Source organism: Amaranthus tricolor, chromosome 13, assembly GCF_026212465.1.
Source record: "Amaranthus tricolor cultivar Red isolate AtriRed21 chromosome 13, ASM2621246v1, whole genome shotgun sequence".
Classification (NCBI taxonomy): Eukaryota; Viridiplantae; Streptophyta; class Magnoliopsida; order Caryophyllales; family Amaranthaceae; genus Amaranthus; species Amaranthus tricolor.
In genome coordinates, this window is record NC_080059.1 from 6,786,187 (window position 1) to 6,805,000 (window position 18,814).

At 29.7% G+C, this 18,814-nt stretch overlaps 1 protein-coding gene across 1 annotated transcript; it reads left to right on the top strand.

The window, feature by feature from the left end:
* Positions 1–7,613: 7,613 nt before the first annotated feature.
* LOC130797853 (basic helix-loop-helix protein 80-like) lies at positions 7,614–13,289 on the top strand. The gene is made up of 8 exons (XM_057660639.1): positions 7,614–8,160; positions 8,585–8,749; positions 9,237–9,302; positions 9,438–9,506; positions 10,246–10,335; positions 10,690–10,911; positions 11,321–11,433; positions 12,810–13,289. Exons 1-7 carry the CDS (start codon positions 7,792–7,794, stop codon positions 11,408–11,410), a joined length of 1,071 nt encoding a protein of 356 aa, XP_057516622.1. The 5' UTR covers positions 7,614–7,791; the 3' UTR covers positions 11,411–11,433; positions 12,810–13,289.
* Positions 13,290–18,814: the final 5,525 nt, after the last annotated feature.

The following is an 18,814-nucleotide window of genomic DNA, read 5'->3' on the forward strand; positions in this document are numbered from 1 at the left end:
CTCCACTTGTGCTTCATTATCATCATTATTAAAAGGTTTTTCAACATTAGATACAAGCATGCTATCTTCATCAAAAACAACATCTCTAGAAACAATAATTTTCTTTGATTCATTACACCATACCCTATACCCCTTTACACCCACTCCATACCCCACAAAGATACCTTTTCTAGCCCTAGGTTCTAACTTACCATCATTTACATGAATATAAGCTGGACAACCAAAGATTCTAAGACTAGAATAGTTTACCGGAGTGTTGTACCATACCTCTTGTGGCGACTTGAACTTCAAGGCGGTATGAGGTGAACGGTTGATCAAATAACATGCCGTAGCCACCGCTTCGGCCCAAAATTGTTTCCCCAAATTTGCTTGATTTAGCATGCATCTTGCCCTTTCCAATAACGTTTTATTCATCCTCTCCGCAACACCATTTTGTTGAGGACGACCTGCACAAGTTCTATGTCTAACAATACCTTCATTAGAACAATAATTGAGAAACTTGCTATCAACAAATTCAAGACCATTGTCGGTTCTCAAGGTCTTGATGCTCCTACCGGCTTTCTTTTCAATCATCTTCTTCCATTCCAAGAAGACATCAAAAACTTCATATTTATGTTTTATAAAGTAACACCAAACTTTTCTAGAGTAATCATCAATAAAGGTCAACATGTAGCTACAACCACTAAGGGAGGGCGTTCGTGAAGGCCCCCACAAGTCGGAATGGACATAATCTAATATCCCCTTAGTGTTGTGGATGGCGGGTTTAAAACTAATTCTCTTGTGTTTCCCATAAACACAATGTTCACAAAAACCAAGGTTCCCAAAATTTTTTCCATCAAATAAACCTTGTTTAGAGAGTTCAAACATACCTCTTTCGCTCATGTGACCAAGCCTCAAGTGCCAAAGTTTGGTGTCACGATCGGACATTGTGCTTGTGGATACATTCGCCGAGCCAAGAATGGTTGAACCTTGAAGAGCATACAAACTCCCATTCAACCTCCCCTTCATCACCACTAGTGAACCCTTGGCTACCTTCATAACTCCACCTTCACAAGTGATTCTACACCCGATCTTATCAAGAGTACCCAAAGATAAAAGATTCTTTTTCAAGCCCGGGACATACCTTACATCGGTTAAGGTCCTCACAATCCCATCAAACATTTTAATTTTAATGCTCCCAATCCCAACAACCTTACATGTGGTGTTGTTTCCCATGGTAACATTTCCCCCATCAACACTTTCAAATGTATGGAAGAAAGTTTTGTTGGGAGTCATGTGGAATGTGCACCCCGAATCAAGAATCCATTCATTATTACCTTTGTACTCATGAGTGGCAACAAGAACATCGCCATCATCACTATCATTCACGTAACTAGCATTGGCATTGCTAGTTCCTTCCCTTGCCTCTTCTTCTAGCTTTCTCTTAAGCTTCCAACAATCCTTCTTGATGTGGCCCTTAAGCTTGCAATAGTTACAAGACTTATTTTTGTTTGGCCTCACGGACTTGGACCTTCCTTTACCCTTGTTTCCACTCCCACTAGTGGAACCTTTCTCTTGTGACCTCCCTCTTACAAACAAACCGTCACTAGCATTGCTTGGTGACTTTTGTGACAATTGTGTATCAATGAGATCCCTTTGAGTCAAGGCATTCTTCACATCATCACTACTCAAATTATCTCTACCATAAAGTAGAGTTTCTCTAAAATTTTTATAAGAAGGGGGTAAAGAACATAAAAGATAAATTGCCAAGTCTTCATCATCAAGCTTAACATCAATGTTTTGTAAATCCATAACAATGGAACAAAACTCATCCAAGTGAGGTTTTAAAGGTTTACCTTCCTCCAAGCGTAAGTCGTAGAGTCTACTCTTCAAAAGTAGCCTATTGGTAACACTCTTGGCCATGTAGAGTGATTCCAATTTCTCCCATATACTCTTGGTTGTTGTTTCTTTAACAACCTCTCTTAGAACTTCATTGGATAAGCATAATTGGATTGCCGATAACGCCTTTGTGTCTATCTCTTCCCGTCTCGATGCGGACATTCCTTCCGGCATCTTCTCTACACCATAAATCGCCTTGTGCACACCATTTTGAATCAAAATGGCTCTCATTTTGACTTGCCATAAGCCAAAGTTTACATTCCTATCAAACTTCTCAATATCGAGCTTCATTGTAGTCATGATTTTCAAGTAATAATTTCTTAAAACACCGCAAAATAACCTTGGCTCTGATACCAATTGAAAACGATCGCTAAATACTTACGATGTTAAGAACAAACAACAATGAGCAAAAATAAGTTTGACAAAGTAACAAACAAGGACACAAAAATTTAAGGAGGTTCACCCAATGATGGCTACGTCCTCCGTGGTGTGTAGTTATGTTTATATTATATCAAATGAATACAAACAACACTTCAATATGAAGAATTACAATTGAGATAGAGATAACAACAATAGGCTATGTGTTTGGCTTAAGGGTTGTGTTTGATGTGTTTTTACATACTTGAAGTGTGGGTATGAGAGCCCTATTTATAGTGCTAGGTACTTGAAGATGAATGACTCACATAAATACATAGTTAATTTAGGGTAATGAATACTATGAAATAACTCTAAGAACTTGAAAAGGCATTATCTCAAGAGTCACACACATGAGACTCTTCACCTTAATCTTCATTAACACCAATAATTCCCATGAATACTCTTCACCTTATTACACCCTTTTGGATTCCATAACTCAAGAGTCACACACATGAATTCAACCCTTTAATGTGCACTCAAGTCACACATTAGTATACTATCATTTATAATCACATTAGTATACTACCATTCATAACATACAGCTTGTGCAAAACGTGATACATAATAGTACAAGTTATATGTTTTTCTCTCCAGTCCAATTGATTGGTTATTATGATTATGAAATATCATATTGCCGACTACATACAATTTTGAGATGTTATGTGCTTCATCCATGATAGCCTAACCACTAACTGATATGTAACTAAGCCTATAAAAATGGTCTTGTCAAATCAATTTCAAGCCGGATTATTTTTAAATTAAATATAAAATACAAAAATTGAATAGAAATAATCTGAAATATAGTGCTTTTTGACTAAAAAATATGACGTGAAACTGATAAGTTGACAAAATTAAAAAAACGAGTCAACTGGCCGATGGGATTAGATCGTAGGATTGAATCGTAAAATCGGACGATCCTACAAATTTACAGAATTAACAAGTTGTATTATGTCTATGTTTATTGTTTGATCATTTTCAATATAAAAAAGCATCAAAAACCCATAGATTTTCTTAAGATTTTGTTTTAATTTAAAATACATACATATTTTACTTTTTAATGTCGTTTTTTCCTCTATTTTTAATGAAATGACAAAATATATGTAAGATATACACTACACATAATATATTTAGAGCTGATACACACACAGAAAAAATTAATAGTAAAAAAAAGAAGAAAGGTACTACGAAAAAAATTTAAATTAGTAGTTTTGAACGATCCTAACAATCCTAGCCGATCCTACCAACGATCCTAATCAATTCTAACGATTTCACCAACGATCCCACTTGATTTCGATTCCACTAATATTCCTAGTCTTTGGATCCAATTTAAATCATAAAATTGTATGATTTTACGATCTCGATTTTAATGGTAATGATTACTAGTTGAACTTTAAAGAGTGCGGAGTGTAGACCAATACTAATTTACAATTGGATTTTGGATTAATTTGGAATTGGGTGAAATTTTGACAATTCTATATGCATGTGAATCACACATTGAAATCATGATAAAGTGATCTTTCCTTTGTCATGATACTGTGGAACATTAATTACAAGTCAAATTCCATTCATTTGGTGTACGTATGAAATTGGGATTTTGTTTATACGGTAGCTGGTATAATATAATATATAATATTGTATATAATTTTTATTCTCTATTTATTTATATCTTTAGTTGGCTTATTAAATGATGGGCTCTTTAATCTTAATGTTGTGAACAAAACTATTATTTCTTGAATCCCCAAAGTTAATTAATTATCCTAAAAAGCTTGATGTATTGTAATTTATAAAGATCAATTTTAAGTGGATGGTGAATATATTGAAATTGATGTTGGGGTAGAATATCTCTTTTAACCAAAGTGCATTGTTAATCAAAATCTTACTATTATGACAATCTTTAAAACTTTCCATATCATGTCATGAAACGTGCAACTAATGGATTGAATAATATATTATTTTGCTCTAAAATTGGCTATAGTAAAGCTTAGAACTGTGTTGAGCGGAGAAGGGTTATACTAAAATAGAGTTTATAGATAACTTGGTGCGGTGAATTATATGATATACGTATTTCTAGTCCAGAATTTAGTTTTAATGTGAATAAGCCTAAAAATTATTTTCACTGTTCGATCATATTATGGGCTATATAAGATGGGTGTTTTGGCTAGTTCGATCATATTTTCACTGTTGGATCATATTAATAACTAGGTGCAGTAATCATATTTACTATTTGGTGTTGTGTCTAAAGCTTGAAAGGGGCTCCAAAGGAGTAACATTTTATGTGGCGTGCTTGTAATAAAGGAACCGTTGTTGTGAATGCAGTTCGGTTTCATAGGCATTGGGCTCAATCTCCATTGTGTGATAGGTCCTGCCCCTCTACTCTAGGTACCTCTTTGCGGAGTTCTTATGGCTGTGCAATAGAATGACAAATGAGAATTTTAGAAAAATTTGAGCGAAAAAATAAAAAAAATTAAGCAAATAAGCGAAATTCTAAACTTTTCCCAAAAGTAAGCGTCCGAACCCCAAAGCTGTGCTTTGGAGCTGTTCGCAGTTAGTAATTGCGAACGGGTCAAAAAAGACAAAATAGCTGTTCGCAGTTACTAACTGCGAACAGAAATTTTTTTTTTTTTTTTTTTTTTTTTTTTTTTTTCTGTTCGCAGTTAGTAACTGCGAACAGCTATTTTGTCTTTTTGCTGTTCGCAGTCTAACTGCGAACAGCTATTTTGTGTTTTTTGAACTGTTCGCAGTTACTAACTGCGAACAGCTATTTTGTCTTTTATAGTTGTTCGCAGTTAGTAACTGCGAACAGCTCCAAAGCACAGCTTTGGGGTTCGGACGCTTACTTTTGGGAAAAGTTTAGAATTTCGCTTATTTGCTTAATTTTTTTTATTTTTTCGCTCAACTTTTTCTAAAATTTGACAAATGAGGAGGTTGAAAAAATAACGAAATGGAAAGTTATAAATATGTTTTATATGTTCGACCGCACAGAGCCCAATAAAGTTATGGCCTTAATATTAATTATATTGTATAGTTTAAGTGTTTGAGATACAGAGTTGTTAAAGAAATATCATAATTTTTTAAAATTACACAGGGCATTCAATGAATTTGTCAAATTTTATTCCACCCTTAATTTGTGGTTATGTGAGTTACTTGGTTCATATATATTCGAAAGCTCCTCAAATTTTTGTAATCCTATACAATCGAACATGTTGAACATACTTAAAATAACTCCTTTGTTAAGATAAATCAAGAAAATATTGACTCAAATCTAATTTACTTGCTCCTATTTGCCTATGAGTAGGCTATAATGTACTTTTTCATAATTATTAACAAAATATTAAGAAAGTGATGATAACGGTAAAATTATGTGGATGAAATTATAAAATTATTAGAGAAAACATGAATATGAATATGAATATTTAAAAAGTAACAAGGACATTAATCAAGATGAAAGTGTTGTAAACTAAACCAAAAGCTTAGCTCATGATTGAAGCCCCAATATATGTTATATAATATCACTTTCTTTAATTGTGGCATTTTTATCAGGTATTTATGATTTTTCTATTATTAATATTTTGACCTATCTATTTTACTTTGCAATAATTTTACGTTGAATTATATTTTCACAACTTTCTTTAGTTTTATTCACATATTTTCTGTCATTTTCACGTACTTTTAATCATATTCGTTCGATATACCCTCATAAATCATATTCTTTTAAGAATTGTGAGTTGTTGCAATATCAAAGGAGTGTTTCACACTTTGTCTGCCTACCGATTTTTGCTATATTTTTTTATTTATCATGACCTACTTTTTTAATTTAAATCTCATCAATATATATATATTTATCTTTTTATTACATACATATATTTGTCACACTATTTTATAATAGAATCTCTTTTTCTTCTTTAGAAGTTGCTCATTATAATTATAGTATAGCAAAAAGTTTTGGCAGGAAGGGAATAGCACAAGTATTGGAACGACCAGTCAAAATAAGAGTATACAGAAACTTTTATGTAGTTAGGAGTGGGAGTATTTTTTTAGCCAAGCAATAAAACAATTAATAATAGAGTTATTTAAAATACATTTGACGATTTAATATTTATTTTATTTTATAATTAAATTTGAGTTGACCTAATTAAAAAATAAATTTACAATTTTATATAAATCAATATAAACGTAAGACTCAATTTTAAATTAACATAAAACACCTGACTCGAAATCGTTCATAACGGAATGAACACCACTAATCAATGACAATGACAATGACAATGACAATGAAAAAACTATTATATGTAGTTATTTTTGCCGCAATAGGTTTTGAGATTGAATTTCATATAATTCTCCTATTTTGTCAACCTGCCTATAATAAAAAAAATATATATTCTCTCTGTTCCTTAAGAAGTTTATATTTGTTATTTTTAGGTGTTTTATTTACTGTTTCCATAAACAATCTTTCTATTTATATCAAAAAGTTCATCTATTTTGTGAGAGAAACGTCTCTCAAAGAGACGACTTCAAAATAAAAAGCTCACATTCTTATTTTTCTCTTAAATTTGTATTAATTGGGCTATTTAGCCTATATATCTAATGCGTCTATCGGATATACCGTCTCTCACAATAATTTTTGCAAAAGATTTGGACAAAATAACTTTGTTCATTCTTATTCTAAAATTTTAATAATTATTATGGTCTCCACATTATATATAAATAACTTTGTTCATTCTCATTTAATATTTCAATAATGCTTATGGAATTATGGTCCTCACGTATTTTTCATTAAAGATTTTTATATTTCTTATGGTCTCTACATATTTCTCATCAAGTTTATAAAAACATTTTTAATTAGTTGTATACCCCATTTTTTTAATTAACTTTATTTAAATATTTTTTAAATATTTATAATTCCCACTTTTCTTCTATCAAATTTATTAAATAAAATAATTATATCCATCATCTAAAAAATTTTATTTTTCTTAATTTTTATAACATTGGAAAATTCATTGAGTAACGGGTTATGTAATAATGAGAAAGCCATTATCTATAATCTATACTCTCTCTGTCCCATTGAATTTGTAGCATTTGTCATTTTGATCCGTCCTAATTAATTTGCGCCCACCACTTCATTTTAATTTAAGTTATACTTTTTAACTTTTTTTTAAATTTCATCAACACCATTTATTCTATCTCTTTATTTATTATCATTATTTACCATTTTTTTAATAAACAAGGTCAATTTTCTCTCTATTTCAAACTATATACTGGACAAATGAGTTGTTATTTATCTCTCTCCAAGACTTTTATATATACCAAAGCTTTACCCTTACTTTCCTTTACTCATAGCCTCAGACTTAAAAAAAAAAACTCGCTTTTTCCTGAATACTCTCTTTATTTCTCTTCTCTGTTTTCAGAGAATCCAATTCAAATCCTGTGCTATAATTGTCTCAAAGAATTCAATCTCTGTTATCATTTCTTCTCTTAATAATCTCTATTTCTTCTTTCATGGCAGCTTTTCAGCAATACCCTGCTTTTCTTGTTGACTCTGTTTTCTTGCCTAATGTGTCCGCCATTAAAACGCCTGGAGCTTTTGATGACTTTATTCCTAACTTAAATCACTTTTACTCTTCATCACAGAATTCCCAACACCCTTCGATAATTCATAATCAAGAGGGTTCTTCTGTTGATGCAAGTAGCTGTCTTGAGCAATTAAGTTTTAACGAACGTTCTTCCATGGAAGATAAACAGAGGAATGAAAGCTTATCAATGGCGGATAAAGCTGATAGCTCTGAACAATTGACTCAAACATGTTCTCATGTTGATAAAAAGAGGAAAACTAGAAAAGGGTCTTCTTCTACTTCTGCTAATTCTAAGGTTTTCTATCAAATTCTAGCTCTATATTTTCTATTTTACAAAAAAAATACCAAAAAAAATAAATTTAGGGGGTGAGTTATTTCACTATTCCAAATTCTAACAAGACGTTCTAATGATGAAATTATTTTTATTCGGCTGACTCAACATATATTTATTGTTTTGAAATAATCAAAAAGGGGTCACTCGTAATTTTAAAGAAAAATAATATTTTTTTATAGTCAATCACTTATAAGTGATTTTTATAGTCCATCTCACGGTGAGTTAGTTTTATATAAGATAAATTGATTCTTTTTTATATTTAATTTATAATATTTGTTGGTGGGACAGTCAAATTATTGAAATTGATAGAATATGAATGATAAAGTATAACGTGTTTTAGGGTCTCGTAATTACGACTTTAATGTATCTTATACTATCCTTGCAGGAGATCAAACAAGTGAAGAACAAGAAACAAAAGAAGGACAAAATCGTAACAAAAGATGATGAAAATGAGAAGATAACAACTCCTAAAGAAGAACCTCCAAAGGGTTACATTCATGTTAGAGCACGGAGAGGTCAAGCAACAGATAGTCACAGCCTTGCTGAAAGGGTATATAATTAGTAAATAATAATGTAATAATTAGCTAATGACTAATAATGAAGTTATCAACTAACAAAGAAAATGTTGCGGTAAATGAACCCTAAATTCACTTAATAATATCAGGCATAGTCGTTGATTAATAAAGTTAAAATAGTTTACAGTCTAGGGCTTTAAATTTTTTAGGATTCACAAAATAGTTTTATATAAAAGTATGATATATACTTGAATCAAATTTGGATATGATTTAAATTTTTTATAAGTGATTCGTGTTAGTGCCTTTTAGATAAAGTAGTTCAAATATCAACAGTGAAAATAAAAAGGAATATTATATTATTCATTTCATCTTAAGTTTTTAAGGGCCCCTGTGCCTCAGAAAGATCGGGACATCCCTATATTGGTCCCAACATTGGGATAATATGATGTAATGTATTGTAATATAATGACTAATTTGGAAACTTAAATGAAGTGTTAATTAATATTATTTAATGATTGATAGGTAAGAAGAGAGAAAATTAGTGAAAGGATGAAGATGTTACAAGCTATTGTTCCTGGTTGTGACAAGGTGGGCTTAACTAAGATTTTTTTAATGTTAATGCAATACTCTTTTTTTTTTTTTTTTTTTTGAATTAAATTAGGATCATACTAGAGTGTAGGTTGTTCTATTATAACATGTTCATATGTCTTGGTTTCAATATAGGTCACTGGCAAGGCCCTCATGTTGGATGAAATTATCAATTATGTCCAATCCTTACAAAATCAAGTTGAGGTATTAAAATTATATTTTTAATGTTTTTAATTATTACAATTAGTTATTTTCATGTTGGAAAATTTTAATACTCTTTTTGTTCTAGAAGAATTGTTACAAGTATAAAATAGATATTTTTAAGAGTCAGAAAAGAGCATATTTTATTAGTAAATGAGATAAAAATTAATGAGATAATCAGGGTGAATGCTCTTTGAAACACAATCTTTGTGCCAATACTAAAATACTAGTCCTTTCATCCCTAAAAGTTTGACACAGTTGTATATTGCATAAAAATTAAGAAATAATAAGACTATTTAAATTGTATAAATAATATTAAAAGAGCGTCAAAATTTGTCAATGAGAATGGAAGAAAGTGATTAGAACGTTTCTATAAAAAAACCATAACAAAGCAAAAGCGACAAACTGCAGAAGATAATATAATCTCTTGGAAACATTCATTTCAAAGGTCATTTTCACATATCCAAACTGAAGTATATTGAGATGAACTTTCAAATTGTTTACTAATTTGGGTAAGAAATCTAGAAAATGCAAGTTTTAATTTGTTAATTCTACTTAATAATACTTCTATTAGAAAAGCATGCTACTTTTAGGCTACCTAATCATTTCTGCAAAAAGTCATATAATATTAGTAGTAGTAGAAGTATCTTTTTAGGTGCAATATAAATCTGCATATTTGTACTTTGTATTTCATTGGAAAATGCACCACTAAATTTGTTACCATTTTCACGTCTTTCTTCAGTTTTTGTCAATGAAACTTGCTTCTCTGGACCCCATGATCTATAATTTTGGACTAATGGATCATGATCCTATGCTCTTTGGAACTCCTCAGGTATACTTCCCGTCTTAATCGTATTTTGGTAGAGTATATAACATATTTTGGGTCTTAACTATTAGCTTAAGTTTTTAGTTGAATTGGTTGTTTGACATAGTAACAGAGCCAGCATGACAAGAGGTCCCGGATTTAAATCCTAACTATCCCTCATTTAAAGTGGAATATTTAGCGTCATGTATGATTGTGTTGCATCCACACTTCTAGCCCAAAGAACTCTAGTATAAGAAGGCATATTAGAGTATATAACATATCTTGAGCCCTCAACTATCAACTTAACTTGAGTTTGTTCTTTGATATATATTTTATTAAAATAATAGACTCATGAATAAAAATGTGTACATGAAATTGTAGGTCATAAATAATGTGATGGCGTTACCAATTGCCTTAACGCAACCAAACAATGGCGGATCTAGCATTGATCCGCCTCAAAGTTTTGCGAATACAACTTCAATGAGTTGCTCCACCGCGAGCTCGGCCACAACTTCCACCTTCCCTGGTTCTATTGTTGATAGCTCACCTAACTTAGGTGTATTTGATCAACAAGAGCAGAAACCATGTTTGCTTCCTTTACAGGTGTGGATGGGGAATTATTTACAAATGCATTGTATTTTAGCTAATTTTTTGATACGTATGTCAATTTTATTTTAAGAATAATTTTTTGAATTTAACATATTTGTCCATTTTCAAAAATTTTTTATGAAAATTTACACTAAATTTGTTATTAGAATTCAAAACTACTATTTTAAAATTATAATAATACGAGTTCAGAATGAAAAAATACTAAAATAATACTACTATAGAAAATGGAAATTAATTTAGAAGTATGTATGATCTAAATATGCAACATATTGGGCACTTGGGACAGTTGGGTAGTAGACCAAAGTTATGTTTAAAATGGACCACCATGTCTAAGATACATTAGGTAGGAGGCCAAAATTATTTTGGAAGTGTTTTAATTAATTGATGAACATGTCTTTTTCAGGATGCTGGAAGCTTATATTGGGGATTAAATGAACAACAACGACAAAACATTATTAATCAATTTGGATCCAACTTGTATTCTCTTCATTAGAATATCATCATTCTACAAAAATTGTAAGTTTCTAATTTTATATCTTACAAATCATTAATATTAACATATACTCTATTATTCCCATTATTGCTAAATTATAAAAAAAATTATAAGATGACAAAAGTGATAAATAAATTTTATAATTACATAAAGAAAAAATCTAGTATGAGACTGTCTTATTGTAAGACAGATTCATACATAGAATCTGAATTCAAAGAGATGAGAAAGTAGATGTTTTAATTAATTTAATTAATTAGACTATTCTGTCCAATTTAAAATTGTCTAAACATGGGTCTTAAATGAGATTTTTTGTTAAATAAATTGAAAAGGTTGAGTTTAACATACTATTAAGTTAAGCTATACACATCCTTATTAAACGAGCTTTAAAATAATGGTAACGTTTGATCAATCTCCTCTCTGATAACCCATATTCTTTATTTTTCAACTCCACTAACCTAAACTGTTCCTCTTCTTCCTCTCCGGTAGCTCATTAACAGCTTAAGATTGATGCATATAATTTTAGTGTAGACTACATTTACGAGCGCTCGTAACGAGTTGGTAGGTGCATGTCTACCATATATGTTTGGACTTGTTCCTTTGTGTTAAGGAATCATACCACTTACCATGTTATGGCCCAAGCTTACTCTTCCACATTCCCCCACCAAAAAAAATATTAAAAGCCTTTGATTTGATTCATTCATTTGTCATATTAAAACAGATCAGGTTGAAAATAAATTTGGAAACATTATAACCAAATTATATGTCAAATATGTTGTCAAACAATATCTACAACTTGTGCCAAAATGCCATGTCTAGGAGACATGAATGGCCATAACCAGACTTTTAAACACAATAAAACATATAGTACTTAATATATATATATATATATATATATATATATATATATATATATATATATATATATATATATATAAGTCGCCCAATATGATCTATTTTTACTCAATCTAATATTTTTTTTAAGGAAAAATTGATATTAATAATCCAATCTTTTATCCATCTGCTATGAATGATCCCACTTTTACATTATTTTCTAATAATTCAACTTTTACCCTTAATTTGCTATTAGTATAACCTTTTATTTTAAATAATTTTACATTTGCCTTTGTTTAGCTATTAGAATACCCTATTAGCATGTTGACAACCAAGAGGAAAGGTTGGGTTATTAAAAAATAGTTCAAAGGTGGATTATTCATAGTAAATGGGTAAATCGTTAAATTATCAATGTTCATTTTTTCTATTTTTGTTGATTTTATATTAAGTTAGTCATCCTATAAAAACAATTAAGTATAGAAAAATGCATTACTTCATTAGATGAATATTTTTTCTAACTTTACACTGATCATATTTTTCTTATATTATATTATGTTTATTTTTTCAGAGCAATAAGTGGCAGAATAATACAATAAATTCAAAAATGAGAATTTAAAGGGGCTTTATGTCAGCTCAAATTGTAGAAATTCCTAATTCTTGTTGCTTCCCAAATGGGTGTAATTCTTTAAATAATATTCAGAAATTTTAGAAAAAAAGATTGGTTATTGTTAAAGATGGACAAAATCAGTGGAGGCTAAACAAGTAGAGGGGGAGGAGAACATAAAGGACAGAGCATACCCTAGAAAATAAGGACCCCCCAATATCTTTTGAAGATCCTTGGGTTATGTTCCTATTTGACTACCAGTTCTGTCACTAGTAGTTTAGTTTTAGAAAGCTGTAGCGGTTAGGACCTAGCTACATTTCGACAAATATTAAAGCAATGGAAATTTGTGTATTCAGTGTATCTACTTTTCCTTACTATTCCTCTCATTAATTTAGAGTGCTTTTTTATTTTATTTTATTTTATATACTATTTTTTTGTGGGGTATTTGGTAAATCTTTTATTACTTATTTTTTTTTTTTTTTGGTTTTTGGCTTTTGTGGTTAGTTAAATAGCTAAAAAAAAAGTATTTTGTAAATGGCTTTGAAGCCACCTGAAAAGCTGGCTTTAGGGCCAAAATAAAAAGCTACTTCAGTTAATTTTTTTGGTTGGATTTTGGTTTATTAATCCGGCCACTTTTTCTTTAGTAAACAACTCACAACCAATACCTAATTTACATCTTTATAAACAATTGATTTTTTCAATTAGCTTAAAAGCCAACAAAAACGGTCAATATTTCCACCTAGTCAAACAAGTCAATTAAAAAACCCATCAACCAACAACTAATAATTAATTGCCAAATACCTCACTTTTTTTGTTATTTTATTCATTTTGGTAAAATAAGTTGTCTATCCAAGTGATTTGTTAATAAAGCCTAACAATGTAGAAGTGGTAGCCCAAAGGTGCTGAAGAAAGGTTGTAATCATGGCTTAATGGTGCACCAACGAACTTGACTAATATGCAAGCAATAAGATGATTTCAAGCATGAAATAATGTAAATAATAACACAAAGATTTAAGATGGTTCACTAAATTTTGGATTACATTTACTATTTTAAGCTAGTGTATTTTATTATGTGTTTAGAGAAAAGAAAAGTTTGAAAGCTCAATACAAATCGAAAATAATTACATCAATGCAACATTGGAGTGTGTAAGAGACCAAGTATATGAAAGTAAAGAATTATACATTTTAGTATATGGGGGCTGAAGGCCCAACTCGGCTCACAAAACAACAAAGTGAACACTAACATATAAATTGGCAAAGTTAGGGTTGATGAGTACTAGGACAACAATACAACATAACACGAGAAAGAACTGCAAGACCTACTACTCATTCGAGCACATACATCACTTGTTCGAGCAGCCTAGTCCAAGCGTTTGCTAACTGTACGTGGTTCCCATGGTCCTCCCTTTGCGCCAAAGATTTTTCCACAACTGTAGCACGTACAAGTTGCCTTGATCACTAAGATTAATCCCAATCCAATAATCGTGGAATCAAAGTTCAAGGTCTAGCTAGTCTTAAAACATATATTAGTATGTTGCACTTAACCTATGAAGTCCAAATATTCATCTACCATAAAAAAATCATCTAGTATCATTACCAAAATATTCACAGTCGTTCATTATTTGTTTTCGAACAATACTATGTATGGAGATTATTAATAGAACATCTGGAGCCACACACTTAATTTCATTCTTTAATCCATTATCAATACACATATTCAAACGTAATAATCTCAAATCATATTTATTTAAAAATTATAAAATATTTATGCCATTGAAATTTACATCATCACGAATCAAATAAAATTCTACTTGTATTTTAGCTTATAGGGGGTGTTTGGCAAACAACTGATAGCTGATTACATTGGCTAATTTGACCAGTTGATTTTATTGACTTGTTTGATCAGCTGATTTGAATCCACGGCTATAAGCAGCTTGTTCAAAAGCAGCTTATTCATAATAATAAGTTCTTTTAACCAGCTAATTTACCAAATAATAGCATTAGATGGTTTAACCATCTAACCTTATATATGTATTAAAATAAGCTAAAATTACTTAATAAACTATTTGCCAAACGTCCCATTAAATAAACCTAAAATACAAATAAAAAATGATGGTACCATAACAGTAAATATGGGGACTAGTACATTGTAGAACACAGTATTGGATATCAATTTTATCATTAATGATAAATTTTGCAGAAAAAGGTTGAATCCAAAAAAGCAGTGTAACCGCAACGCTATTCATTGTTTCATGTCGAATAGTCATTTCATTCGGCCACCAAAGCCTTTTTTTCTCATCAATGTAATTTCTGACCATTTCATGGTGTAAACCTTTATTCATTCATTTTCTTCTTGATTAGACATTTAGTAAAAGAATACTCCACTCTTCTTTTGAATACTACCCCTTCTCATTTGATTCATGGTCAAACGAGTTATATACTATGAGTTAAACAATGTTCCCTTTCTTTCTTTTAAGAGGTTTTTAATTTTTATTTGAGTCTTTTATTTGTTATTTTTATAAGAAATTTTCTATTTAATTTATATTACAAATTATAGACATAAATAAACTTATTTATTCTTATTTTAATATTTTAATAATGCTTATGCTATTCACATATTTTCTACTAACTTCATTTTAGTACTCTTTCTGGTTTTTAATAGTTGCTACACTTCTGTTTTCCACGCTTTTCAATGCACACTTTTAATCTTTAATATCTTTAATTTCATATGACAAAAAATTCTTAAAAGTTAATATTATGAAAATATGCATTAAGATGAATCAAACAAGATCCCGCTTGATTATGTTTTACATTATACATGGAGAAATGTATGCCAAATAAGATCAGCTAATGAACAGTGGTTACCACAGGAATTGTAACAACTATTAAAAACCAGAAGAAGTATTTTTTTTATTCATTATGGACACCACCCGTTTTCACTAATTTTATAATAACATTTTTTTATTGTTGTTGACTCTATATTTTTTCCACTAACTTTCTTTTACTATTTTAATGATTTATCATTTAATAAAATAATATAACCACTATTTAAAAAATTTTATTTTTCTTAATTTTCATGAATATTCCTTGTTAGAACTTCTCATTAATGAACGAAAGGAGTATTACATTAATAATATGTGCCTCAACTCTTCTTTTAAATGCTTATTTTAAGTCGTGTTACTAAAAGACAATCTCTCTTAAAAGTATCACATTTCCTTAATATATACTTTTATAATTTTATTTAAAAATTATTAGTGATATAAATAATTAAATACTGAAATTATCAACAAATTAAATGTATACTATACAAAACTATATTTGTTAAGAATATAATTAGTAACTTGTAAATAAATTAATATTCTTCTATTTAAGTGTATGTATATATACACTTCTAAATGCCCCTATAGGGGTACTAATTAACAAAATAATTGCCTATGTAGGTGCTACAACATAAGATACTTCAACCAAATGTGATGATTGTAAGTAACACCACACCATACTAATCTAAGTAATTAACGTTGAAACTAATTTTGGTGATACATAAAGTAGTGATTTAATAGAATCTACAATCGCCGATATATTTAACGTAATAGATTAGACATTAGCTTTGCGTGGCAATTATTTGGATCTTCCCCAACAATATAACCTTTTCCCTCAAAAAAATTTAAGGTCAAATAAAATCTATACAATTGACATAAAAAATTGGAAAAAGTGTCGGAAAATATCTAATAAATTTTTTTTAAAAGTACCTAATAAAAACAGTTTTGTCAAAAAATACCTAACAAATTCTTTTCTTTTGCAAAGAGTACCAATTAACGTTTTTCTTCAGTTGACCGTCAAATATAATGGTTGACTGGTCAAAATAAAAAATTCTCCTTCCTCATCTTCAATTTCTTTTCCAATCAATTTCCTCACTAACTTCAACCTCTACTTTTTACTCAAAATCGAAATTAAATTGGAAAAAAATTGAAGATGAGGAAAAAGAGTTTTTGATTTTGACCAATCAAACGTTATATTTGACGGTCAATTAAAGGAAAACGTTACTTTGTACTCTGTGAAAAAGAAAAAATTTTATTAGGTATTTTTTAGCAAATTTTTTTTTATTAGGTACTTTTTAGGAAAAAAATTTATTAGGTATTTTTTGACAATTTTCCCTAAAGAAATAGTCAAAAAATCATTTCAACCAAAAGTTTAAACTAATAGTTGAAGGCTTAAGATATATTGTATACTTTAACACACCCCCTCACACAAAAGCCCGTTGGGCTGAAAGTGTGGATGCAGCACAAGCGTTCCTTATACCTGGGCCACTTGGCGCTGAATATTCTACTTTAAATGAGAGGTGGTTGAGATTCGAACTCGTGACCTTTTGTCACGTCGGTTTAGGAACCAACTAAACCAAAAGTTTAAGTTGATGGTTGAGGTCCTAAGATATGTTAGAATGAAAGTGTGGATGTGCATAGCCCAATTCACACGAGGTGTGGTTGAGATTTAAACCCGTGACCTCTCGTTATGTTGGCTTCTGATACAATATCAAGGAACCAACTCAATTAAAATTAGCTTAAACTGATATTTGAGGCCCCATGATAGCACTAAATATTTCACTTTAAATGAGGGGTGACTGATATTCGAATCCCTGACCTCTTGCCACGTTGGCTATTAATATCATGTCAAGGAACCAGCTCAACCAAAAACTTAAGCTAGCAATTAAAGACTCAAGATATATTATATACTCTAGGAAAATCTAGTTTATTTTTTTATGATCAAGCTATCATTTAAACTTGAGGACTCTTAAATTAGCAGATAAACATGAATTTAAGAAGAAAAGTAGAACAAGAGAAACTCACTAGCTTAAGGAATTCAGGATCTTCTTACATGTTGGCTTAAGTAATTAAGAATAATAATGAACATTGAATGACCCAACTTCCAAATTATACATCACTATAAAAATATTGAAAAATTCTAAGTGTTATCCTCTAAGAAAGCATGATAAATGTAATTATTTTAGTGAATGATAATTGATTACATGATAATATTTATCTAATTAAGAATTTAATTATATTCAAAATTAGAGCTAAATTAGATATAGTATGGAGTATAATTCATTATAGCAATTTTATATAACTTAAAATTTGATATATTTAATTGAATAAAAAATAATATATTCAATAAATATTTAAAAAGAAATTTAATTTTTGCTTTAAAAAGTCATATATTCGATAAATTTAATCACGATAGAATATACTTACATTAGTCTTTGAAGTTATATTTTCATATATATTTCATACTCATAAATTCGTACATTATACAAGTTTTTATACTAGTATTATTTTAAAAATCAGTCATGATTATGAACCAATTAATCAACATCGAAATGACTCAACCTTATTATAAATTGTTATTTTCATACAGTTAAATTGTCTGCCTATAATGCAAAAATAATGATAACTTTGCTCCACAAAAAGCAAGCACAAGGTCGGCCATGCAATTTCTGATTGCAATATTTTATCGTAAAAAGTCTCTCTTGGAATTGCATAATCAGTGAAATAAACGAGTATATATATTTCTATAATTCAAAAATATTCGCTACATTATTGTTATTGACATTATTTAGTATTTATTATTCAAGCTTATTTTATATATTGCGGCGAATATATAAGAGAAAATATAGTCAAATGAGATTTTATTAATTTGAATTGTCTAATTGCATATTTTTATAATATTAACTTTTTATGATTATTATTTATATTTATTGCAATATGTAAATGTCTAAATGACTAAAATAACGCATTATATTGTGTAAAAAGTCAAATATAGTAAATATGATGAAATAGAGTGGGAAAGTATTTGCATTACACATCAAAAGAAGAAGCCAACAGTATAAGTGAGAAAGTAGTTCTTATTAATAGGCCATGCATGAGTAAATGATATGATCATGTACCTTTTCTTTTACTCGTAATATTGGCTTTTTC

Excerpts from the sequence above, each read along its gene's own strand:
- LOC130797853 (XM_057660639.1), top strand. The coding sequence starts at position 7,792 with ATGGCAGCTTTTCAGCAATACCCTGCTTTTCTTGTTGACTCTGTTTTC. Across the intron at positions 10,336-10,689 it reads TGCTCTTTGGAACTCCTCAG|GTCATAAATAATGTGATGGC; the intron begins GTATACTTCCCG and ends ATGAAATTGTAG. Across the intron at positions 10,912-11,320 it reads CATGTTTGCTTCCTTTACAG|GATGCTGGAAGCTTATATTG; the intron begins GTGTGGATGGGG and ends TGTCTTTTTCAG.